At 45.4% G+C, this 24,442-nt stretch overlaps 3 protein-coding genes across 3 annotated transcripts; 1 reads left to right on the forward strand and 2 right to left on the reverse strand.

The window, feature by feature from the left end:
- Nucleotides 1-548: 548 nt before the first annotated feature.
- On the reverse strand, nt 549-1,642 carry COA3 (cytochrome c oxidase assembly factor 3). The gene is made up of 2 exons (XM_079724931.1): nt 1,423-1,642; nt 549-1,070 (listed from the first exon to the last, which is right to left on the reverse strand). The coding sequence occupies exons 1-2, from the start codon at nt 1,634-1,636 to the stop codon at nt 964-966; spliced, it is 321 nt and encodes a 106-aa protein (XP_079581057.1). The 5' UTR covers nt 1,637-1,642; the 3' UTR covers nt 549-963.
- A 362-nt stretch (nt 1,643-2,004) lies between these two features.
- On the forward strand, nt 2,005-9,890 carry CNTD1 (cyclin N-terminal domain containing 1; the record flags this gene model as incomplete). Its single annotated transcript, XM_079725025.1, has 7 exons — nt 2,005-2,173; nt 5,584-5,659; nt 5,907-6,075; nt 7,622-7,784; nt 8,275-8,419; nt 9,058-9,154; nt 9,720-9,890. 7 exons carry the CDS (start codon nt 2,005-2,007, stop codon nt 9,888-9,890), a joined length of 990 nt encoding a protein of 329 aa, XP_079581151.1.
- A 613-nt stretch (nt 9,891-10,503) lies between these two features.
- BECN1 (beclin 1) lies at nt 10,504-21,624 on the reverse strand. The gene is made up of 12 exons (XM_079725222.1): nt 21,538-21,624; nt 21,099-21,227; nt 18,441-18,508; nt 17,258-17,316; nt 16,496-16,586; nt 16,253-16,389; nt 15,897-16,091; nt 14,634-14,780; nt 13,214-13,363; nt 12,642-12,702; nt 12,050-12,192; nt 10,504-11,309 (listed from the first exon to the last, which is right to left on the reverse strand). The coding sequence occupies exons 2-12, from the start codon at nt 21,223-21,225 to the stop codon at nt 11,141-11,143; spliced, it is 1,347 nt and encodes a 448-aa protein (XP_079581348.1). The 5' UTR covers nt 21,226-21,227; nt 21,538-21,624; the 3' UTR covers nt 10,504-11,140.
- Nucleotides 21,625-24,442: the final 2,818 nt, after the last annotated feature.

Raw genomic sequence — 24,442 nt, forward strand, 5'->3', positions numbered from 1 at the left:
GGCAGGGGAGGATTTACAAGGAATTCCCGTTTCACAGCGGGAGGCAGGGGTGGAGCCCAGCCTTCTGGCTCCCTGCCAGCAGCTCATGAGGAAACTGCAAGGTCAGTAATCCACCTGACCAAGCTAAGAGTCCACCCAGACCCCACCTTAGGCCTACACAAGCAGGCCCCAGTGGAAGTTAAAAGGATGAAAGCTGCTTGTCCCTCATCCTTCATCTACCTCTCTCTCTCTCTCTCTCTCTCTCTCTCTCTCTCTCTCTCGATGGGAAAAGGCAGGAAAGTTGGAGTAGTGTGTTCCTCAGGGTAGAGGACAAAAGAGTGAGTGACCTTCCTTCCCCCCCAAGACCTGGTTCAGTCTCAAACAGCCCAGTGACCCACCACGATCTCTCCCTTAAATCAGGTGGAAAGATCTCATGGAAAAAGCAATTCTAGTTAAACATTTACGGCTCCCTGGGGCCATGCCACAGCTGCAGCTACTGCCTGTGGAGCGTTCCAGCATGAAGTGTCAGCCCCAACACACTCACTGGACTCCGAGAGACATGACTCAGTTTATTGTTCTCAACCTGACCCCATTTTTCCCACTTTAGGCTCCAACACTGCACAGAGCTGCCACCCTCACCCCCATTAAGATCCCACCTCTTGTCCTCCACCCTCCCAGCCAGACCCTGAAGGGGATAAACCACAAAGTCAGAAAGCTTGGGAAAAGCCAAGGTCAGATACCTCGAACAAGGAAACAAACTAGGAAAAGGAGTCAGTGGCCACACACAGTGAGTGCGAGGTGGGCATGTTCCCTTGACAATGGCCAAATGCACAAACCCGTGGTTACTTGGGCTCTATCATCGTCCAAAGTTAGTAAGAAGGAAAGCAATGCTGTGAGCAGGCTTCCATTTCTACAGGGTCGTGGGGCATCATCCATCATGTGAAGGGACTCCAGCAGGTTGGAGATGCAGGATGCCCATCTGGATCAGTGTCCTGATGCCCTTTCCTGAGCTCGGGCTCGAGCAGCTTTGGCCTCATCTTCCAGCTCATCCAGGAAACGCTCCTGGGACACCGAGTAGAAGGTGTAACCATCTGGGGAGGTGGGTTCAGGAAACCACGTGGAAAATGCACATTCCCTTTTCCCAGACTTGCTCAACCACCCTTGTTGATCTCTCATCCTCCCAAATCAGTGATTCGATCTTCTGCCCTCTGCTCTGCTGAGCCCTGACCCTGATTCCGTTATCATTAATAAATTATATTAAAAGAGCACCTTTAAAATGACAAAGTAAGGTACACTTAAACGCTTGGCTCAGCGTTACAAGTAGCCAAGACTTTGACAGCTCGGGCTCTTTCTGCCACCCCCACACTGCCCTGCTACGAGCCTCCGCTGCCTTTCTCCTGCCCCCAAATGCGGTCTCCCTGAGTCTACAGTCCAGACGGATACAAATTGCTAACACCAGGGCCCCGATGCCCAGGCCGGTCACGATGTTCCGGGTCCGCCGCTGTGGCAGCATCTTCTGCCACTGGGCGAGCTGCACCTGCCGCATGAATTGTAGTTGCGCAGGAGTCAGCTTCTCCCGCGTCGGGTCGATACGCTGAGCCAGGGGGGCCTTTCCGCTCTTAGCGTCCAGAGGGTCTCCAGCCCCCGGCGCCGCCATGTTGCCGCTCCGCCCTCCGCAGTTCCCGGGGCGCGGGACTTGCTGGGAATAGCAGTCCATGGCCGCCGCAGGGAACGCTGGGAGATGTAGTCCGCATTTCCTTCCACAAAGGGTGCGGCTCCGGGCCCAAGGGAAAGGGCGGGGCAGGCGGCGTGCTTTCCGATTGGCTGAAGGGTCCGCGTCCGTTGGGGAAAAGTCTGTGAAAGGCTCGAGGCTGTGCTGGGAAATGAGTTTTCCTCCGACTTGAGGCCAGGAGGACAAGCACACGGAAGGGGACGAAGAATCCAGGGTGTGGCAGAAGACTCTGAAGGGAAGCTAAGGGGGACGGATCCAGTGAGACGTCCGGGGCAACAAACAAGGTTCTGAAAATGGACCGACCTGTGAGGCCAAGATTGACTTCTCTCAGTGACTTTCAGTTTGGAGCTGTTGCCACAGACACAATCGAAGACGCTCTGGTCCACTTGGCCCAGCAGAATGAGCAAGCCGTGCAGGAGGCTGCGGGCCGGATGGGCAGCTTCAGAGAGACCCGGATCGTGGGTGGGGATGCAGGCCGGGGAGCTGGGCTTATGGGAGACTGGGGCACCTCTCTTTGAGGCACCGACCTTGAGATTCAGTGTCCCTTATTCATTCAAATAAGTTTCGTTAGTACCTACTCTTTGCCAGGCGCTGGGGGTACAGTGATGAGCAAGACTCACCAGCACCCTACCCTTGATTTCAACACGTATAGAGTACTTATTCTTCCTGCTTCCTGGGTTAGAAAGATGAACGAGAGATCTAGTCCCCGCTTTCAAACCACGTATATAATCTTTGGAGGATATTAGGACAAATCTGCAAATGACTAGGTACAAGTATGGTTAGATAAGTGACATACCAGGTTAAACAAGCTTTTATGGGGATTGAAAGGAGAGATGGAGTGAGTTGGGGGTAGGATGAATTAAGGAGTCCTCCAGGCATCGTGGCATTTGAGGTAGACCCTGAAGGAAGGATAACATTTTGGCTGGTGAGGGTGGTGGATATGGACCGTCTTCCTCCCATCCTTCCTTCTTTCCTTCCTTTTTACCGTGTCTCTCTCTCTCTCTTTTTTTTTTTTTTTTTTTGGCCTTGCCGGGCGGCTTGTGGGAGTTCCCCATCCAGGGATTGAACCCAGGCCTCCGCAGTGAAAGTGCCAAATCCTAACCACTAGACCACCAGGGAACTCCCGGGACCGTGGTTCTACTAAAAGGGGATAACATGAGTCAAGCTATGGAAATAGGGACATTTTGGGTGAATGTGGGTACCATGTCATCCAGGTTGGCCAGAGGCTGTGGAAGAGTAGTTGAAATTCAGACCAGAAAGTGGTTTGGAGACGTTCCACGTGGAACTTTGAATGCCAAAGTGAGGAGTTTATACCTGACTTAATAGGAAAACAAGAAAGCACTGAGGGTTTTTGTTTTTGTCTTTTTTTTTCTTTTTTGCGGTACGCGGGCCTCTCACCGTTGTGGCCTCTCCCGTTGCGGAGCACAGGCTTCGGACGCGCAGGCTCAGCGGCCACGGCTCACGGGCCCAGCCGCTCCGCGGCACGTGGGATCTTCCCGGACCGGAGCACGAACCCGTGTCCCTTGCATTGGCAGGCGGACTCTCAACCACTGCGCCACCAGGGAAGCCCTGTCTTTTTTTTTTTTTCATATGGGAGTGATATAACTGTAACCTTTGCCTTAGAAAAAATTATTTTGGCTGTGATGTAAAGGATGGACTGGAGTAGAGAGAGATGGGAGGTAGGAAGACCAGTGGAGTCTGTGTGAGTAGTTTTTTAGGTGATAGGGCAGAGGGAATGACAAGGGAGGATGGATTAAAACCATTTCAGAGGTAAAATCTAGGGTTCTGCAATGGATGAATTTTAAGAAGTGAAGCAGGCGAAGACGACTATGCCAAAGGGTTGAGCCTAGAAATATAGTGGTGCCATTAAGAGAAACACACACATACATTAAAATAAATAAAACGGGAGGAAATGTGACTTGTTTGGGAAAGAAAATAGCTTTGGTTTGAGATCTCCTGAGTTTCAAGTGCTTGTGGGACATCTAGAGGAAGGTTTCTAGCAGGCTGTTTAAAGAGTAAGTCAGAAGAGAGGTCAGACTAGAGATAAGGGTTTGGGAGTCCTCTCCATAATGATACTGTTGAAACTGTGGCACAGGATGAGCTCCTAGAGGGAGAGAAGAGAAGCGGGTCTAGTACAGTTCCTTGGGAGACATTTTGTGTTCAGGAAAGCGGAGTAGGAGGAAGAGTCATGAAGGAAATAGATGGAATGCTTGGGGAGTTAGGAACAGAACCTAGAGACCTTTAGAAGCAAGAGGAGAGTTTCATGGTCAGCAATTTCAGATACTTCACAGATATAAACACCAGGAATGACGATTGCAAGAGGGCCATGATATTTAACAATTTGGTTGTATTTTCTGACCTTTGAGACAATCATTTCAGCAGGTTGTAAAAAGTAGAAGCCAAATTGCAGAACATTAGGGAGTGAATGATGAAGTGGAAGCAGCAGGTGTAAGCTAGGCTTTCAAGAAATGTCACAGTCATGGAAGCTAGAGAGATAGAGCCCTAGCTTAAGAGAATAAAAGGGGAGGGTCTTTTAGTTAATAGATCTGAGTATGTTTGTACGGAGGTGGAGCCAGTAGCAAGAGAGAGGTGTAACCCTCCTCCATTCCACCTAACCCAAACTGTTTTCTTGGCAAATTAAAATGGAAAATAGAAACAATCGCCCAGATGATTCAGATCAAAAACAAAATAAAACCAAACAACTATACACACACACACACACGAAAACAAAGAAATAAAACCTAAGTTCCAGCAAAAAAAAGGAGTGGCTAATAACACACATTATGTGTTCTAGGATACTTTGCTTAATTGCTTAAACTAATTATCTTCTTCATTGGACACTGTTAGCAGAGCTTTGGCCTCTGTAATGATAAGGTTTTGTACATGTATCTATGTGTGACCTGTGTCAAGTAGATTGTTAAACTGTCTTGTGCTAGCTTAACTTTTATAGATTTTTCCCCCTAAGTCAGATTTTCTCTGACGACACACGGTAATGGAAATTTGACTGTATGTAGCTCTTTGCTGATCAATGCTAAGAGTTCCTAGTTCTGCAGGAGCTTCGAGAACCAACGTTTATCCTTGTTTCCACCCTCTAATGACATTGCTAACTAAATAGAACTCTATCTGGGGCTGTTCTTTCAAAGAGAAACACAGGCAGCCTAAAATGTTGCCAAGGTATCTTACCCTTCCCACCTTCCCAATGACTTCCCCCACCCAAGTTGGGCTGTGTTCCCTGATTTAGGGGATGTTGCTTCCAAACAAGCCACTTCAGAGTAACAAACTTGCTCCTGGGGAGAGGCTCAGCCACCACAGACTTACCCAACAAACTGGTGGTGGAGAAGTGGTGTCCAGCTGTAAGGTGAATTGTGTTTGTAAAGCAATGGGAGTTCTCCAGTGGGTGGTTACTAAACAAACAGTGTTATAAAGAATATCAAAGCTCCAGGAGGGACCTTTCTGTTCCTATCAACATTCCACTGAAAACAGAATATAGGGGTTAGGGTTTTTATCCTTCCAAAATCTCTCTTGAAGCTGGAGGTTCCCAGCATGGTGTAAAGGCCAACTAGACCAGCTGGTTTGTTTGTGTGTAGCTGGCCAAGCCTTTTATCAGCTGAGACCCATAGGAAGGCTCAAGGGGCCCTCAGGGGGCTCAGTAAGCCTTTGTTTTTGCACGCAGTCAGCCTCCTTTTCATGCCTCTCATTTGCCTATTGGCAACAAAGGGAAACAGGTTCAGCTTGGGTTGTTTCCGTCTCATCTTTCTCACCTCCTGACCCTCTTCCCTGGGCCCCATCATGGCTTTTACACAACGCCAAGAGTTCACAGAGTCGTTTTGGTTGCACCTTGTGAATTAAGCTCTTCTTTCCTGTTTTGGCAGAGTTTGTTTTTCTCCTGTCTGAACAATGGTGTCTGGAGAAATCCGCGAGCTACCAGGCTGTAGAAATCCTAGAAAGGTAAAGCCCTGAGCATAAGGCCTTTGTGAGGGGTACCTCTCAGAATGCCTAATGTACCCAGACCTTTAAAAAAAATGCTAGTTGCCCCTTACCATGAGACCTGGTTTGCACCCTCTTTTTCTTGCAAATGTAAAATTTTTTAGCCAGCGATTGATATTGGAGAGGATAAGATGTAACATGGGTTGAAGCACAAACTCCATTTAGTTGGAGTGTAGATTGTTTCCTTTCCCCTTTCCCTTCTTTATAGGTTTATGGTTAAGCAGGCAGAGAACATCTGCAGGCAAGCCACACTCCAGCTGAGAGAGAAGACAGGGCCTCAGAACTGGAGGACTCTGAAAGAGCAGCTTTGCAACAAGTTTATCCTGCGTCTTGTGTCATGTGTTCAGCTGGCAAGCAAACTCTCCTTCCACTACAAAGTAAGGAGCTGGGGTTGCGCATGGGCACCTGAGTGTTAGAGAGAAACCAGTTCATCCAAAGGTGGCTTTGAGAAACCCACTCCTAGGCTAGGGGATACTACTCATGCAGAAATTCCAGAGCGTAAGTATGCTTCCTAAGCATACCTCCTAAACACACACACACACACACACACACACACACACACGAGTCACACAGAAGCAGTTATAAATAGTCTGAGGTTCTGTTCCCAAAGTGTAATTGCTGGACGGATGCCATCATTGATACAGGTCACCTTTCCTCCCCTTGGACTCAAGGACAGTTAAGCTGCCTGAATTGCCAACATACCTATTAGCATGAAAGGCAAACTATTACATTTATAAAGGATAAAATGTTTCCACATCACTATGCGATGTCTGTAGCGTATCATTTATTCAACAAATATTTATTGTCTTTTATGGCCAGATGCTGCACTAGGTGCCATGGCTACAAGAGTAAAAATAGTGTCCGTGCTCTCAAGGAATTTATTACCTAATGGGAGAAGACACACAGGCAAATAATGTGAGCAAGTGTTCTGATTAGTGTAAATACAGAGGGCTCTGAATATACCTCATCAGCCTTGGAGAGTCGAGGAAGTGTATTTAGAGGAAATGACATTTTGGGGGGAACAAACAACAGAACATTTATTCATTATCTTCCACCTGTTGTTAACCTCTGTCTCCACTCCCCTCTAGAGATAAGCTTCTCTCAGTTCTGCCTTTCTTTGAGATTAATAAAACATTTTTAATAACTCTTTTCTTCTATTAACTTACAGTAATGCATTATTCTTTTAATTGTTATCCGAGAATGTTTCACTGCCTGTACCCTCTAGTATAAGTTGAATACAAATGGTGAGGGCAGACATCTTTGCTTTTTCACAATCTCAGGGAGAAAGCATTCAATATTTCACCATTGCAAGTGATGTTAGCTGTAGGATTTTTGGTAATGCACTTTATTTTATTTTTATTTATTTATTTTTTTTGGTTGTGCCAGGTCTTAGTTAGTTGTGGCAGGCGGGCTCCTTAGTTGCGGCTCACCAGCTCCTTAGTTGTGGCATACGAACTCTTAGTTGCCACACGCATGTGGGACCTAGTTCCCTGACCAGGGATCCAACCCGTGTCCCCTGCATTGGAAAGCAGATTCTCAACCACTGTGCCACCAGGGAAGTCCCTGGTACATGCACTTTAACCAATAGAGAAAATGACTCCTTGAAGGGGAGGGTGGGGGAGATGGGTGGATCCTAAGGAAAGAGGGAGAAGAGGTAAGGAGAGCAGTGGAGGTGTTGGGGGTGAGGAGGGAGATCCAGATACAGGAAAGAGCATGTGCAGAGGCTTGGAGAGCATGTGGGTTTGGGGAGTGCAAGTAATTCTATATGACAAGTGTAGAGTGTAAGGGGGAATTACCAAGAGAGAAGATGAGATAAAGGCATGGACTGGATTGTGAAGGGCTTTGTTTACTATGCCAAGATGTATGACCTCTATTCTGACACCCTGCTCTCCGTTTCACTCTATTTTGGTTTTCTTTGCTCAGATAATCAGCAACGTTACAGTCCTGAATTTCCTCCAGGCTCTAGGGTATCTACACACTAAAGAAGAACTGCTGGAGTCAGAGCTTGATGTTTTGAAGTCCCTGAACTTCCAAATCAATCTGCCTACTCCCCTGGCGTATGTGGAGATGCTCTTGGAGGTTTTAGGTACTTTATTAAGTGTGTCGGGCATGTGGGTTGGAGGCTTCCATAGAAGGCAGTAAGAATGTGCCCAGGGGTTTGAGGGCAGTGGGCAGAACCTGCCAATGAGGAGCAGCAGGAAGCGCGCATTGACTGAGGAAAGTAGTCTCCTCTAGTACTTGTCGGGGACACAAACACCAGTCTCGGCACCTGGCTTCTATTTGGCCTCACTAAGCACTCTCTTATTGCAGCATCAAAGAGTTGACTTTGTAGAGAGGCATGAGATAAGAGGGGAACAAACAAATACGCTCCAGTTGTATATATACTGTAGCTGGAGGTTTTTCTACCTCTCCCTCTGTCCTTTAAAATCGACCTCCAGCTACAGAGGTTTCTTACAGTAGAACATAGCAACCAGGAAGCACATTAGCAGCTCAACAGCTTTGTGTCACATGACAACTGTGATTATGATCAAAGAAGAGGTACATAATGCTGTTTACCATGCGCATACTCCATCTAGGATACAATGGCTGTTTGGTGCCAGCCACACAGCTGTATGCAACCTGCCTGACCCTACTTGACCTAGTCTATCTTCTCCATGAACCTGTATATGAGAGCCTGCTGAGGGCTTCAATCGAGAACTCCACACCCAGTCAGCTGCAAGGGTAAGGCAGCTCCTTTACTGTGGGCTCCTTCCAGAAACAGGGAGTAACATACCATAAGAACTTGGGAAATGGAATCTACCTAGCAAGGCACCCAGTCCACAGATAACCTGCATGGGTTATCTTGTCCTAATTAACATCCAATATGTTGTTTGGATGGGTGACTGAGCCCAATCAGCAAAACCCTAAAGGCTTTTACTTTTAAAATTTAAATGACTTCTAGTAATTAACATACTTTCATTCCTAGTTCTTCTTTTATAGCTGCTTATAATTTGAGATTACTGAACTGCTTTTATAGCCACTTAGGAAAAAAAAGCCAGTCCCAGGGTTGCAACTTGGACAAAAGTGTTTGATTACTGTAAAGTCAGACTGGTAAAAAGCCTCACAGTTACATTTGTTAGGGAGACAGATGGAACAACAAAAGGTCCGTAAACCATTCAGACAGGAGGCTCATGTTTTAATCCGTTGAGTTGGGGGAGGTTGGAAGAGGGAATCAATTAGCTATTATTTGACCATTTCTTTCCATCTATAAAAATTCCATGATCAACATAAACAACTCATAGTTGAAGTCCCATAACCCTAGGATTTGGAAGATCAAGTGTCATTCTAGCTCCAAAATTAATATGGTTTTAATCACTTAGGGAAAAGTTTATTTCCGTGAAGGAAGACTTCATGCTGTTGGCAGTAGGAATCATTGCAGCAAGTGCTTTCATCCAAAACCATGAGTGTTGGAGCCAGGTATGCACCACTGAGCAGGACCAGCATGGTCAGAATTCATTTAATAGAAAGCATTCTCCCCTCAGTTAAAGGAAAACAGAAGACAAACTATAAAAGGTAAGTGCCAAGACCCAGGATTAGGATGAATGAGCAGGATTTGGGAGGGAAAAAACTACGGTGGGACTGAAAAATGTTCTCCAGTTTTCCTCTTATGAAATTGGAAATGGAGGCCCAAGTTCAGCTTGTTCATTTCCCATTATGATGATAATCTGCTACTATGTTAAAGTCCAGTTAAGTGTATCCTCCCAAATAGAAAAAATGTCAAGACCCAAATATCCCTCTCATATTTCACAAAACGTATCTCCAGCAGAGGGAAATGTCTACCAGAAACTTTCCATGCTAACACTATCAGGGCAAAGGTATCCTAGTGTAATTTGGCCATTGGCAAACGCTGGGATCTGGATTTAATCTTCTCTGTAAGCTCAGAGAAATGAAAAAATTTACGTTTGGCTTGAGAAAACAGCAATGTGTCTGTGCACTAACACATGTTTATTTAGTAATAAGAAATCTGTCTCTCTTTCTGAAGGTTGTGGGGCATTTGCAAAGCATCACTGGCATCGCCTTGGAGAGCATTGCCGAACTCTCTTATGCAATCCTGACTCACAGCGTGGGAGCCAGCACTCCAGGTCGACAGAGGCCTGTTCCTCCCCACCTGGTGGCCAGACCACTGAGGGCTGCAGACTTCTCCAACACATGAGGCAGGCGGAATCCGCCCAAAATAAACAGCCTTCTGTCACTGCACTCATCTCTCCCTTTCCTTACTTTCATACTCAGCGTACAGAAGTTCCAAGTTATCTTCTGAGCTGTGTTTTATATTCCAACTTGATTCTTATTTTTCTGCATCAGAGAAAGAGTTAAGGTGAATAAGCATGTCCTTTTCGTCATACCAGACTGAAAATGTCCAAGAGCTGAGACAAGATATTAGAATATCAGTGAAATTAGTTTATTTTTGTTTAACAAGGTATTTATGGCTTTCCTCTTAACTGTTCATTTTATTAAGGGAGAACATCAGACATGGAGATTAGTATTAACCAGGGGCTCAAAAACTGAGACCATCTGGGTGACCTTGAGTGAGCATCAAGGAGGTAGCCTTTATTTTCCCCTTAAACATCTCTGTTCTGTTACTGAGAGCTACACAAATAGGGCTTTCTCTACAGCTGTCTACTTTTCATTAGAGTCTTTTTAAAAAACTAACACCCATCTCTAAACATGTTTCAACAGACTTTCCACATCCCTGCATTTGAACTCGATTCTCCCAGAATACAAAGTACTCTATTCTAGTTAAAGAAAAACCCAACAGTGCACCTCTGGGCAGTTATCAGACTGCAGTAAATCTTTTATTACAAATAATTAAATCTCTCCATAAGGTCCCAAACAGTATCAAACACAATGTCATATCTCTAACACAGAGCAGAGCAGGCATTCAGTACTAGAACCAAGTGAGAAGTGTTAAATTTCAAGCTTCTGATCACATCACATGGTGACCAAAGCTTACATGTCATTTTCTCACGTTATCCAACTGTGCATCTCACACATCTTGTAGTCTCAGTGGAGACAAAAGTTTCTATTTCATATTCTAAGTGCAGGAAGTTGAGAGAGAGAAAATCCAGTGAAAACACATCAATCTCAATTCAACTCAGTTTAAAAAAAAAAAAAGCAAACTTAAATTAGTCGTTTTGCGGGGACAAAAGGAAAGGAAGGCATGGGGTTAAGAGTCAAAACTGTGACAAAGGCCAGTTGCTATACATGGCATGTTGTAGCTCTGGAAAGTATCTGTTATATTTTAAAATAAAGTGGCTTTTGTGGCTTTTTTTTCTTTTTTGGTATTGTAAACATGTGCTGTTTAATAGTACCCGAATTTAATTTAACACTTTTTTTTTTTTTTTTTGCAAACAAAACAAAGTTTAAAGCCTTTAAGGCAAACAAACCCCTAAGGAAAAAAGAAAGTCATTTGTTATAAAACTGTGAGGATACCCAAGCAAGACCCCACTTAAGATTCGTCAGCATGAACTTGAGAGCTTTTGTCCACTGTTCCTCAGAGTTAAACTGGGTTTTGATGGAATAGGAGCCACCGCTGCCTCCTGTGTCTTCAATCTTGCCTTTCTCCACATCCATCCTGCAAATGAACACAGCAGAACTCATTAGTAACTGAGATCCGAGTTAAGTCAGTTCAGGCAAATGGGCAGGGACTTGATCATGGGACCATTCACGTCATTTTATCTACTAAAGAACTCTTGGCAAGGAATGGTAGTGTATTTTGGATTTGCTTGAAAGCCCAATATCAGGAAGGCTGTCACAAGAGCCTCATTGTCATTGCGGAGTACAGGGACAAGACACACACCCAAACAGATGAGAAGCCTGGAGCAGAGGGTAAGTGACAGTTACAGTACTCCTCACTGTTTTCCTAGGCATTCCTCACTTATGGGGAGAGAAGGGAGGCAGAAGAAAAGAAATGCTTTGTTCTGGGGTGATGGAAGCAGCTCAGCCTTACTCTCTTAACTGAGGTGCCCGTCCATCGCTGGGCTCCTACAACATTTGATCAAAGGAGGCATTCCTGTATATTTCCAAGGGTGTAAGGGAAAAACCTCCCTGAAATTGGAGAGCAGGCTTGAGCTCGGCAGCAAGAAAATCCCCCACTCCATCTAAGTCAACCTTCTTTTTCTCCAGGGACCAGGTGGTTACATTCCGTCCTGTTTGCAGTGTTGCATCAGTCTCTGCCCATCAGTGTCAATGGGATCTTACTCCATTTCCTGCTTTCCCACTACATGTGCTAGTTTTGCCTCCATTCTTACTGGCCCTTCCATTCTGCTCACTCTGGTCCTACTCTAGGTTCATTCAGCACCGGGGGATACTGACCTGTAAGGAAGACAAAAACGTGTCTCGCCTTTCTCAACCTCTTCTTTGAACTGCTGCACACAGTCCAGGAAAGCCACCATTGCATGGTCAAACTTGTTGTCCCAGAAAAACCGCAGCCCCCCAGAACAGTACAATGGCAGCTCCTGCCCGAGAAAAGAGAGCTGGCTATAGCTGTGGCCCTAACACAGGTTACCGGAGATTGGTCCCAATCCTATCAATCTCTCAAGTCATGTTATGTCTGTATTCCACTGGCAACAGTAACCTTGGGCAAATAACAATGCACCTAAAACTGTTTCACCATCAGTGGAAATGTATTAAACATCTACCGCACAGTGATGCCTTCCCCATCCTGGTGCACATATTCTCCTCTGATCTGCCCATATCTCTTCTCAACAAACTGTAAAATTTAATTTTCTCTACAGGCCCCAAAGAGCTAATCCTGAACTAGACAGGACATTGAACCAGACATTGGCTCAACATGAGGTATCTCAGTCTCAGAAAGAAGCTAAATAATGCCATTATCAAAACTAAACCATTTCGTTAGGAGGTACAAGGATTCTGTATTCCAGTGAAAATGGACCTTCCTGGGTACCTTAGATTTGTCTGTCAGAGACTCCAGATACGAATGGTTTCCATAGGGAACAAGTCGATACCTAAAATGGAGATGCAGACAGAGATGGAAATAGGACTCCTCCTAAAGTGATTACTGGGATGTTATAACCCAGTGATTTTCAGTCTTCAGCTACCCAAGGACCTCTTATTATTTCCACTCCTCTCTCACCTCCCCACGGGCTCCATGTTTAAAAGGTTTTGTTTCCCGAACAAACTACATTTATGAGATAATTATCTGGGGGCCTTTTATGGATGCATGCATGTCCTGGTTTAGATTTAGAAACAAAAACTGAAAAACAGCTTTAGGAACACTAAGGTTATGGAGACAGGAAGTTGGGGACCACTGCTGTGGTCGTGCAGTTCAAGGATTGCTCAATCACTGGAAAGGGCCTGTGGTGAGGGGAAAACCAGAAGCAGACAGTCTCCATGGACAGAATACTCCCAGTTTGTTGGGAGCAAGGGCTCTTTCCACAGTGGACAAGAGTGTACCAGGTGGGAGATACAGATTATATTACAGACACACCACACTCAAGAAAGGACTACATTTCTTACCTCTGAAATTTCAGACCCATCTTATTGGCCAGGGCATGGAGCAGCAACACTGTCTGGCCCCAAGCCGCGTTAATCTCATTCCATTCCACGGGAACACTGGGCAGGCGACCCAGTCTGAAGTTATTGATTGTGCCAAACTGTCCACTGTGCCTACAGGAGAAGGGCAGGGAAAAACACAGATAGAATTTAAAACTTAGCAAATTCTGAAATTTCCTGCTCTCACCTAGAACCTGGCATAAATCTCTCTCCTTATCTCCAGATTCATATATCCAAGCCCTACTTGGTACTTTAAATACATGTCTAAAACGTGAGTCATCATCTTTCTCCCTGCTGCTCAGACGCCCAAATAGAAACCTGGGCGTCATCCTTGAATGCTCTCTCTCTCAGCTCCCTTCCCCCCAACACCACCAAGCTCTGTTGATTCTACCTCCTAAACCTCTTAAATCTGTCCACTTCTCTTCAGGCTCAATGCTACGACTCTACCCTCTCCTGTTCAGATTCCTACTGGCAAGTTTCCTTACCAACAGTCTTGCCCTCTTACCCCAAGTCATTTCTCACATGACAGGTAAAGCCATCATTCACAAATGCAACTGTACTTATGTCACTTTCCTGACTAAAATGCTTCAGTGGCTCCCACTGCCTTTTGGACGAAGTCCATATCCTTAATGAGGCCTACAAGATCCTTTAGGAATTGGTAACGCTCCAGTTTCATATCCTGTCATTCTCTGCTTCACCCTCAATCTCATCACAATAAGCTCCGTTCAGTTCAGTGGGAGATTAGCACTCCCACTTTCCTCTGTTTCTTTGCACGTGATGTTCTCTCTGCCAGGAACAACCCCCCTCCTCTGCAGACTTATATTCCATATCTCAGCTTAAACATCAACTTCCTCTGGGGGAATCGTTCCATGCAGCCTCCTCAAATTGGGTAAAGTGCCCTTATGTGTTCTCACAGCACCCAGGGCTCACCATGACCACACTGTATTACAAGTGCCTGTTACCGAGCCATCTCGCCCAAGCAAAACATATATTGCTTGCTGTTGCCTTCCTAGTGCTTAGCACAGTGCCACCACACAGTAGATGCTCAAAAGATACCATTTGAAATGGATAAAGTGTCAAATAAATGAATAAACAAATGACCCCGGGGGGGCAAGAAATCAGCACCAGGCAGATGACCAGATTTTCACGTAGCTGGAGAGCTCCAATCTTTCCCTTTCCTTGGAAGAATGGAAGTCACCAAGCTCTAGAATTCCAATCCCCTGATTGTGCCTATCCCATCACAAGGAGTGAGAGAAACCTAGATGGGGTGAAAATGACACAGACCCCCATTCCATGGGAGGTGGGCACCCTGGTGTAGCGGCCAGCAGCTAACGTCCAGGTTGTGGTGCTTCCCAGACGCTCCTCACCCTCCAACCCTCATTACCAAATGTGGAAGGTTGCGTTAAAGACGTTGGTTTTCTTCAGCTTGTCCAGCTGCATCTGGGCATAACGCATCTGGTTTTCTACACTCTTCAGCTCATCATCCAGTTCTAGCTGTTGTCGTTTAAATTCACTATATTCCCTTTGATACCTGTGAACAGCCAAGGTGACCATTAAAGGCTGTTTGGGGGCTAAAATTTCTCTCCCACCACCCCCCTTAATGATTTCTTCTAGTGATTATGGTCACTTCTAGTTACAGCATCTTTTACATTTGGCAAAGATCCCACTCAAAGGAACATACTTGCCCTAGATGTTTTGCCTGGGAGGGACAGAAATGTCTCAAATTCCAGCTGCCCATACATATGGAAAACGGGGAGGAAAACAGGACTCTCCCAAACCAGGACCAGACGCCTCTTGGATTTCTGATCTTTTCCAGAAACAAGGTGAGTTAGTCAATGGTGGTTTCTTCCCTGAATTGGCCATAATTGAGTGTCTATCACTTCACCTCTATATCCTTATTGACTTTTTTTTATGTGTGTGCGGTACGCGGGCTTCTGTTGTGGCCTTTCCCGTTGCGGAGCACAGGCTCCGGACGTGCAGGCTCAGCGGCCATGGCTCACGGGCCCAGCCGCTCGGCGGCATGTGGCATCTTCCCGGACCGGGGCACGAACCCATGTCCCCTGCATTGGCAGGCAGACTCTCAACCACTGCGCCACCAGGGAAGCACCCTTGTTGACTTTTAAATGGTTAGTATACATCATTTCTAATGGAACTTGTTACACTATCCCATGAAAAAATTTACTTTGTTCAATGTCTTTCACTTCCCCACCCTTAGTTACTGTGGACACTGTCTCCTCCACTAGACAGAGGGTTCTCTTAGGTCAAGAGCACCAATGAAATTTTTGAGCTGGAAAAGAACGAACATAGGCCAACAGGCTCATCTTTCCAGAGGAGGATGCCGGGTTCAGTGGCTGACTCACCCAAATGAGCCCAGGTCCCTACAGGACAGAGCTGTGACTAGAGGCCTGGTTCTCGGCTATTTAACCAACGCTTTTGCCACTTAAATCATGCTGACCCTTCATACGTAATCCTCCCCACCAACCTCTAGAAACAGGGCCTGGAAACAATATGCAGGATCCAGAGCAGACATGCTGCTGAATGACAGCTCACTGCTGTTTACAAACTAATCAAACACATTCAGCTAGGAGCCATTTCCGCTCCTGGAGCCTTGAGGGCAGGAAGACAGAAGAACAGGGTGATCACTCACTGAGCTTCCTCCTGATCCAACCTCTCAGCCTCAGCCTGGACCTTCTCGAGATTTTCTGCCACTACCTGACGGTTCTTTTCCACATCTTCCAGCTCTTGGATCAGCCTCTCCTCCTCTAATGCCAGCTCCTTTAGCTCCATCTGGAGCTGCTCGCTGTCATCTTCATTCATTTGCTCTAAGATTTCCAAGCAGCGTCTGCCAAGGACACAGGCAGGGAATGCTTACCAGAGGGAACCTGTTATTCCTTTTATCTTGAGTGGAGCACAGCCCTTGGGTAAGGGCCACGCAGCCCCAGAGCAGTGAGAGCTCTAAGATTCAGAGCTCCATTCCCGGGCCCAGGCTCTGGAGGTACTCACTTGTAGTTCTGACACTCATTTTCAGTGACGTTGAGCTGAGTGTCCAGCTGGTCTAAAAGAGTATCTGTGCATTCCTCACACAGTGGGTGATCCACATCTGTCTGGCCTGACATGATGTCGAAAAGGTCCCCAGTGACCTGGAAGTGTGGGAGAGTCAGGGTAGGGCCTGCCCTATGCTACCTGCCCAGATACCCCCTCTACCAGCCAGGCCCACTGCCTGACACCAGAATGAGGCAGACTTGCCTTCAGTCTTCGGCTGAGGTTCTCCATGGTGCCGCCGTCGGATGCCTCCCCGATCAGAGTGAAGCTGTTGGCACTTTCTGTAGACATCATCCTGCAGACAGCCCCCCGCCCACGGGCCACATGAGGGAGCAGAGAGGCCTCCTCCACCTACTGCAGTGCCAGTGGCAGAGACTCTCAAGCACCGGCTGAGGGGCCTCAAGGCACATACCCACTCCTAGCCCGACTGACCTCCCAAGGGTACCTCTCTCCCAAGGGAAGGCCATGCTGGTCTTCCACAGGGACACTCAGCACGAAGGTTGGCCTGGATGGACTAAGGGGGGAGACGGGGCATCAAAAACTGCTATGTGTGTGTCTATCGTAGAAAAGGAAGGAGAATCAGGAAAGACCATTTCTTAATATTACACCCCTTGCCAGCCACCTTCACATGCATCAATAACTAAGAACCTGAACATCTAACAACATTTGCTATCTTAAAACTTTTCAAGGGCCCATCTCTTTTATTAGTCAATCACGCTCTCAACTTTTCTCAATTCTTCATCATGAGAGATATTGTCCTTTCCCACTATGTGAATGGCTACAGGAAAAACTCAATCAATACTGGAAAGTGATGGGCCAGGTATCAGGGAATATGTCTTTTCTGGAAGAGCCAAAAGGCTACGTGATGATTCATCTTCATCACCTGGCTCCAGGTCTCAATTCTGGGTTTAATTAAAATTCTACTGGCCTTTAGCAAGGAACAGGGGGCTGAGTAGTAGTAGGCACCTGGCTGGGGGGATGAATCTGCGAGAGACACCATCCTGGCGAGTTTCAATAAATGGCTCCTGGGGAGGAAATAAGAGAGCATTAGAATCCTGGCAGCTTAGAGGTGGAGTCTATTTCCCCAATGGCCTCAGAACTATTTGGCTTTACCCTTGATTGATAACCACAAGACTTGAGAAACCACAGAGACTTAAGAAATGGGTGTTATATAGCCAATCCTTGGATACTTGCACTATGAAAGGACCCTTGGTACAGACAAACCCCAAGTCCCATTTGATTTTTTGTGGGCAACAGCATTTCCTAACTATGTTATACTCTATTATATTTGCATTTACCAGTCAAGGTAGGGGAGAGAATGCCCTAAATCATGGCACAAGGAAAAAGCCAGAGCAGACTGCAATGAAGTTTACCATGGCATAGAACAAAGTAGATACTTTATGTTTTCCATACTTTTTTTTTTTTTTTTTTTTTTTTTTTTTTTTTTTTTGCGGTACGCGGGCCTCTCACTGTTGTGGCCTCTCCCATTGCGGAGCACAGGCTCCGGACGCGCAGGCTCAGCGGCCATGGCTCACGGGCCCAGCCGCTCCGCGGCATGTGGGATCCTCCCAGACCGGGGCACGAACCCGTGTCCCCTGCATTGGCAGGCGGACTCTCAACCACTGCGCCACCAGGGAAGCCCTGTTTTCCATACTTTGATATAATTTATATGTGATCAAAATCTTATGACATTGATCTCTGACAATGAAAATTATCACTCATGTTATTACGTTTAAAAAAATTACACATTCTCTAACACTGACAACCCTTTCTAGCTAGTGTAATCACACAATTCAATGTCCAAGATACTTTTGGGACTAGAGAGGAGTGGATATTAATAATTAGCTAGGACAACACCAGGTAAACCAGGAATGCCCTGGGATGACCTGTGTATCCAGGTCATCCCATCTCCCACCTATAATGGCTTATAATTCCACTTCAAATAAAGAAGAGCCTCTGTTCACATTTTTGAATGGATGCCTCATTCAGCAACCCTGTGACCTCAGGTGCAACTTCTGTGTCTCCAATGATCCACAGTGGCCTGATCATGCAGAATGTCTCATGTTAACCAGAGATCCAAAACATCTGGGGGCTCTAAGAGCACCAAGTGCCCTGCAGAAATCCACTTCGCATTCCAGTGTTTTCATACCTCTCCTGAGTTAGCCTCTTCCTCCTGGGTCTCTCCTGGTTTCACCTGGGCTGTGGCAAGTAATGGAGCTAAGAGCAAGGAAAATATCGAAGCTTTCAGGGTCTTCTCAGAGCAGAAGCATGTACGACAGTATAAGAATCAGAAATATCCTCCACCTTTTTCTTAAAGTACAATTTATACAAAGCAGAATCTGTTGTCTTTTTTCCCTTACACCCATTAAATCGGATTAAGGGATTGTTAAATTTTTTCCAGTATAATGGTATGATTATATCTTTAAAAGACACCTTACCTTTCAAAAATACTTACTAAAATATTTATGGTATTTATATGTTTGGGATTTGCTTCTAAATAATTTGGGGTGGGAGGGGAATGGATGGGGCTGTAGATGAAAACATGATTAAATATGGATGGATAATTTTTTAAAATTAATTAATTAATTAATTAATTTTTGGCTGTGTTGGGTCTTCGTTGCTGTGCGTGGGCTTTCTCTAGTTGCGGCGAGTGGGGGCTATTCTTTGCTGTGGCGTGCGGGCTTCTCATTGCAGTGGCTTCTCTTGCTGTGGAGCATGGGCTCTAGGCACGTGGGCTTCAGTAGCTGTTGCACGTGGGCTCAGCAGTTGTGGTTCGCAGGCTCTAGAGCGCAGGCTCAGTAGTTGTGGCACACGGGCTTAGTCGCTCCGTGGCATGTGGGACTTCCCAGACCAGGGCTACAACCCGTGTTCCCTACATTGGCGGTGGATTCTTTTTTTTTTTTTTTTTTTTTTTTTTTTTTTGTGGTATGCGGGCCTCTCACTGTTGTGGCCTCTCCCGTTGCGGAGCACAGGCTCCGGATGCGCAGGCTCAGCAGCCATGGCTCACGGGCCCAGCCGCTCCGCGGCATATGGGATCCTCCCAGACCGGGGCACGAACCCGTATCCCCTGCATCGGCAGGCGGACTCTCAACCACTGCGCCACCAGGGAGGCCCGGCGGTGGATTCTTAACCACTGCGCCACCAGGGAAGTCCCTGTATGGATAACTGTTGAAGCTCAGTGATGAGTAACATGGGGGTTCATCATAAACTTCGAAGTTTTCCATAACAAAAGTTAATATCCCCTTTCCCTCAGAATAAGTGGGAAGGAACATGAGAGAACTTTCTGTGAAGATGAAAGCTTTCTACATCACAATGGAGATCTAAGTTACATGAGTGCATACATTTGTCAAAGACATACAGCTAAGGGGAATTCCCTGGTGGTCCAGTGGTTAGCACTCCGTGCTCTCACTGCCAAGGGCCCAGATTCAATCCCTGGTTGGGGAACTAAGATCCCACATCCCACAGGCTGCGTGGCATAGCCAAAAAAAGAAGCTAAGATGTGTAATGTATAAATCTTGACAATTAGGGACTTCCCTGGCGGTCCAGTGGTTAAGACTCCACACTTCCACTGCAGTGGGCACGGATTCCAGCCCTGGTTGGGGTACTAACATCCCACATGCTGCATGGCGTGGCCAAAAACCAAAAAACTTGACAATTAAAAATTGTCAATTCATGACAATTTACCTTAAAAAAAAAGGAAGTAAAGAGCAAAGTAATTGAGTGGAGATGGGAGGTGAATGGAGGTATAGAGAAAACAAGAATGGCAGGATGTAGCTAATTGTTGAAGCTGGATGATGGATACAACTACGCTATTCTCTTGACTGTATGTTTGAAATTTTTCTAATAAAGTTTAAAATATATTAAAGAGATAATCCCCCTCAGAAAAGAAAAATCAGGTATTAATAATAATAGTTAATATTTATTGAGTACTTTTCCCCAGCATATTCTTAAGTATTTATGGTCTTTGTTATATTTGATCCCTACAACTACCTTGAGATTGTTTTACATTTTACAGATAAAGAAAACCAAGAGACCAGGGTCAAGAGAGGTGAAGTAACTTGCAAAAAGTCATTCAGGGCTTCCCTGGTGGCGCAGTGGTTGAGAGCCTGCCTGCCGATGCAGGGGACGCGGGTTCGTGCCGTGGTCTGGGAGGATCCCACATGCTGCGGAGCGGCTGGGCCCATGAGCCATGGCCGCTGAGCCTGCGCGTCTAAAAAAGTCATTCAGCTAGTAAATGGCAGGATTTAAATCTAAGCAGGTTGACTCTAGACCCATGAGCTTATTTTAACTGTCTATTCAGTCTTTTCTTTTTTTCTAGCTTCATCTCACTTCTTGGGACTTTGAGACTCTGTTCCTCTACTTATCAGCTGTTGGCCACTGGGTGAGTCACTTAACCTCTCTAAGCCTCAATTCCTCATGGATAAAATGATAATTTTACTACTACTCCATAGGCGAGTATAACTGTACTTACTCCACAGGGGTTAAAAGTAATGCATGTAACGCACTTGGTATATGGCAAGTCCTCAACAATTGCCATTTATTTTTAAATGTATATACTCCTTTACTCTGAAACAACAGAAGCAGAAAACTAAGGACCTTTCCTTGCTATAGAAAGCTCTCAGAAGCACACAGTGTCAAAATTCTTTTATGTTCTCGATAAGAAAACAAGAAGCCAGAGAGACGACGCGACTTCTGGGGCTCACAAGGCGTGTCTGTGGCAGGCTATGTGCAGTCTTTAAGACCTTCATCTCCAAAGCTGCCCACTTTCAACGATCTTGACCACCCTCTTTCTAAGGGTCTCGCTGACCTGTGAGCTCCTGGATGGTGACACGGTCCAGGATCTTGAAGCTCGTGTCCAGTTTCAGGGGCTGGCTGCAGCGCTGACACACGAAGCTCACCTGCATGGTGCTGCTGGATGTCTTAGACCCCTCCATCCCTGCGGCGGTGGAAAGGAGACGATGTTAGGGAGAATCGGCGGCCTTGAATCCCCGGACCGGGGCTACCACCAGCCTTACTATTATGGTGAAAGGGTAAAATCTCCGCCCGCACCGTCCCCTGTAGGAGCGGTAGGATACCAGGCGGACCTGCTTCCGGGTCAGCCCCGGCAAAGGCAGTTTACAGCTCAAAGTCAGGGAGGGTCTGCAATAGGGGCCGTGAGGGTTCCCAGGTTCCCTTCTAAGGTAGCGGTTCAGCCCCCGACGCTCTTCATCTCGGGACCCGGAGCCCGCCACCCTGGTCCGGCCTACCGCGGGGGCACTGTGGCCTCGGGTCTGTCCGGGCGCGGAGCCTCCAGGACTGCCATCGCCCAGCCTTCAGCTACTTCCCGATCGGCCAGCGGAGGACTTCCGCCGTGACCGGACGTGACGTCACGACGGCTGCAGCTGCTCTGGGAGTCAATCCTCATCCACTCGCTTCCGACTGGCTGCCCCCTCTAGAGGCTGAGCTGGGAGTCGCGGCAGGCGTCGGCCGGCGGGCTGATGTTGGGAGGGGAAGTGGAAAGGCCGAGTTGCGGGGGGGGGAGTCAGGACACTCTCCCGTTTTTTAATGCAGTGACTTTTCTTCAGATTTGTCACTTCTGAGCGGAGCCACTTTCATTATTCACTGCTGTGTCAGTTTTTAAAGTTTCTCGTTGGGAGAGCTGGGCGCCCGAGAGAGTGGTAGACACACTTGGAGGGGAAAGTGAGGAGGTAAACTTTATTGTTTCATTTTATATTTTAAAATTTCAATTATAATTAGGGAAAGCCGAACACTTCAGATATTGAAACGTATTATGAAATTATAAAACTCAACCATTTTTGTCTTGGTGCAGGAATATCAGTGGAACAGAACAGAGTTCAAAAATAGACCAGGGCTTCCCTGGTGGCGCAGTGGTTGAGGGTCCGCCTGCCATTGCACGGGACGCAGGTTCGTGCCCCGATCCGGGAGGATACCACGTGCCGCGGAGCGGCTGGGCCCGTGAGCCATGGCTGCTGAGCCTGCGCATCCGGAGCCTGTGCTCCGCAACGGGAGAGGCCACAGCAGTGAGAGGCCCGCGTACCGCAAAAAAAAAAAAAAAAAAAAATAGACCAAGTATACAGGAGGATTTAGTATGTGATAAAGCTAGTATTTCAAATCAGTGGGGAAAGGAACTACTTAATAAGTGATGGGTGGGACCAAAAAGCCACGTAAATGGTGGTGAGCTGAATCTTCTACTTCGCTTTTTATATCAAGTTAGTCACAAATTTCAGAGTCAAAAATACAATGATTAAAGGTACTAGATGAAAGCATGAGTGAATATTTTTTATACTCTTGAAGTAGAGAAGGTCTGGCTAAGCATGACATGAAAATCAGAAGCTGAAAAGGAAAATACTGAATTTTACTCAAAAAATAAAACTTTCTGAACTATCAAAGACACTGTAAAAAAAAGTTACAAAAGAAAAATATGGAAAATAGTTGCAGCTCCTAAGAAAGAAGGTAAATTTTCTTAATATACAGAAGTCTATTCAACCAATAAAAATACCGATAGGCCAGTAATGAAATGGGCAAAGAATATGAAAAAGCTCTCAGAAAAATAAATGGTTGATTGAAAAAATTAAAAGATATTTCATTTTACTTGTACTTAAGTCAGTGAAAATCAAACAAGTCAGGCAGCATTTCTCATTTATGAGATTGTAAAGGCTGAACCAGTTGATAACATCGAGTGTTGATGAGCAGTTGGGGAACTCCATGCGTAAACTAGCATAATCTTTTTGGAGGTCAGTTTGGGAATGTCTTTCAAAAATTTAAATGTTCATAGTCTTTGATTCATAAAATTTCTTTCTAGGAATTTTCCTCATAGATATGCAAGTGATCAAAGAAAGTTCACGGCTAAATTTCCTTCAGTAATAGGGATTGTTTAAATAAATTATGGTATTGTTCATTCAGCAGAATACTATGCAACCATTAGAAAGAATGAAGTAACTTGCTTTTTACTTGGTTCATTTGACTACTTTGAGAATGGTCTGAAGGAGGGCAAGGGTAGAAAGAGGGAGACCAGTTGGGAGGTTTTGCATGAATTGAGGCAAGAGATGATTATCAATTGAAATAAGAAAAGTTATAGGCAGTAAACATGATACGATTCCATTTGTACAAAAAACAACGTAACATATGTGGTATATAACATGACATGTTAAATGTTATGTTATATGAAATGATGTACAGCAGGCACTGTCCTTCACTGAACAACGGGACAGAGACTTCTACTTCATACAAGTTTGTATTGTTAGATTTTTTTAAACAATAAGCCTATAATTCATTTACAGCAAAATTGAACTTTTTACAGAAAGAAAATATAACAATACAGGAAGTTAGGGCAATAGTGTCAGGAAATTACCCATAATCTCACCACACTATAATTTTTATGTTTTCCATTACGATGATTTTTTCCCTATGTATTTTAACAAGGTTGTATTTATGTTTGTAATCTATATGCAGTTTTTGTATCCTGCTTTTAAACTTTAACATTACAAAATAAATATTTTCCCATGTTGCTATACAGTTTTTGTAATTGTCATTCTCATGACTGCATTACACTGCATCAAGTGCGCTACCTTAATGCGTTTCTTAGTTGCTGGAAATTTCCATTGCTTCCAGTTTTGGTGATTACAATAATGCTGCAGTGAAGAGCTTACTGTTTCCTAATGATAGAACGTCACAACTGGGATTACTGAGTTCGGCTATTTCAGGTCTCTTGATTAACGTTAGCAATTGTTTTCCAAAGTGGTTGCACATAATTATATTCTACCTCCAGTAATGTATGAGAGAGCCTATTTCACGATGCCTTGGCCAGTATTAGGTATCATATAGTTGAGGAACGAGGGCAAAAAAATGGCACTTCCTTGTTATTTTAGTTGAGGTATCATTGGTTACTTGTAAATATTGACTCTTTTGTGAAGGTTTTCCTCTTTTGTGAAATTCGTTTGTGTCCTTTGCTCATTTGTCTGTTAGGTTCTTAGTATTTTTCTCAGTATGTTTCATTAATTTGTATGAATGGCCTGTTTAACTAAGGTGCTTTTCAGATGCGCAGACGTTTTATGTTTTTATGAATTCAAATCTGCTTTTTTTCTTGATGACTTATATTGCTTAGAAAGTTGTTCCCACTTCCAGAAGTGACTTTCCTATTAATATTTTAAA

Source organism: Hyperoodon ampullatus (genome assembly GCF_949752795.1).
Source record: "Hyperoodon ampullatus genome assembly, chromosome: 19".
NCBI lineage: Eukaryota > Metazoa > Chordata > Mammalia > Artiodactyla > Ziphiidae > Hyperoodon > Hyperoodon ampullatus.

Coding starts and splice junctions, on each gene's coding strand:
- COA3 (XM_079724931.1), bottom strand. CDS start 1,636: ATGGCGGCGCCGGGGGCTGGAGACCCTCTGGACGCTAAGAGCGGAAAG. Junction 1,071..1,422: donor GGCCCTGGTGTTAGCAATTT/GTATCCGTCTGG, acceptor CCACCTCCCCAG/ATGGTTACACCTTCTACTCG.
- BECN1 (XM_079725222.1), bottom strand. CDS start 21,225: ATGGAGGGGTCTAAGACATCCAGCAGCACCATGCAGGTGAGCTTCGTG. Junction 16,587..17,257: donor AGATTCATCCCCCCAGCCAG/GTGCCTACTACT, acceptor GGCTGTCTGCAG/GATGATGTCTACAGAAAGTG. Junction 14,781..15,896: donor TTGGATCAGGAGGAAGCTCA/GTGAGTGATCAC, acceptor GGCTGTTCACAG/GTATCAAAGGGAATATAGTG.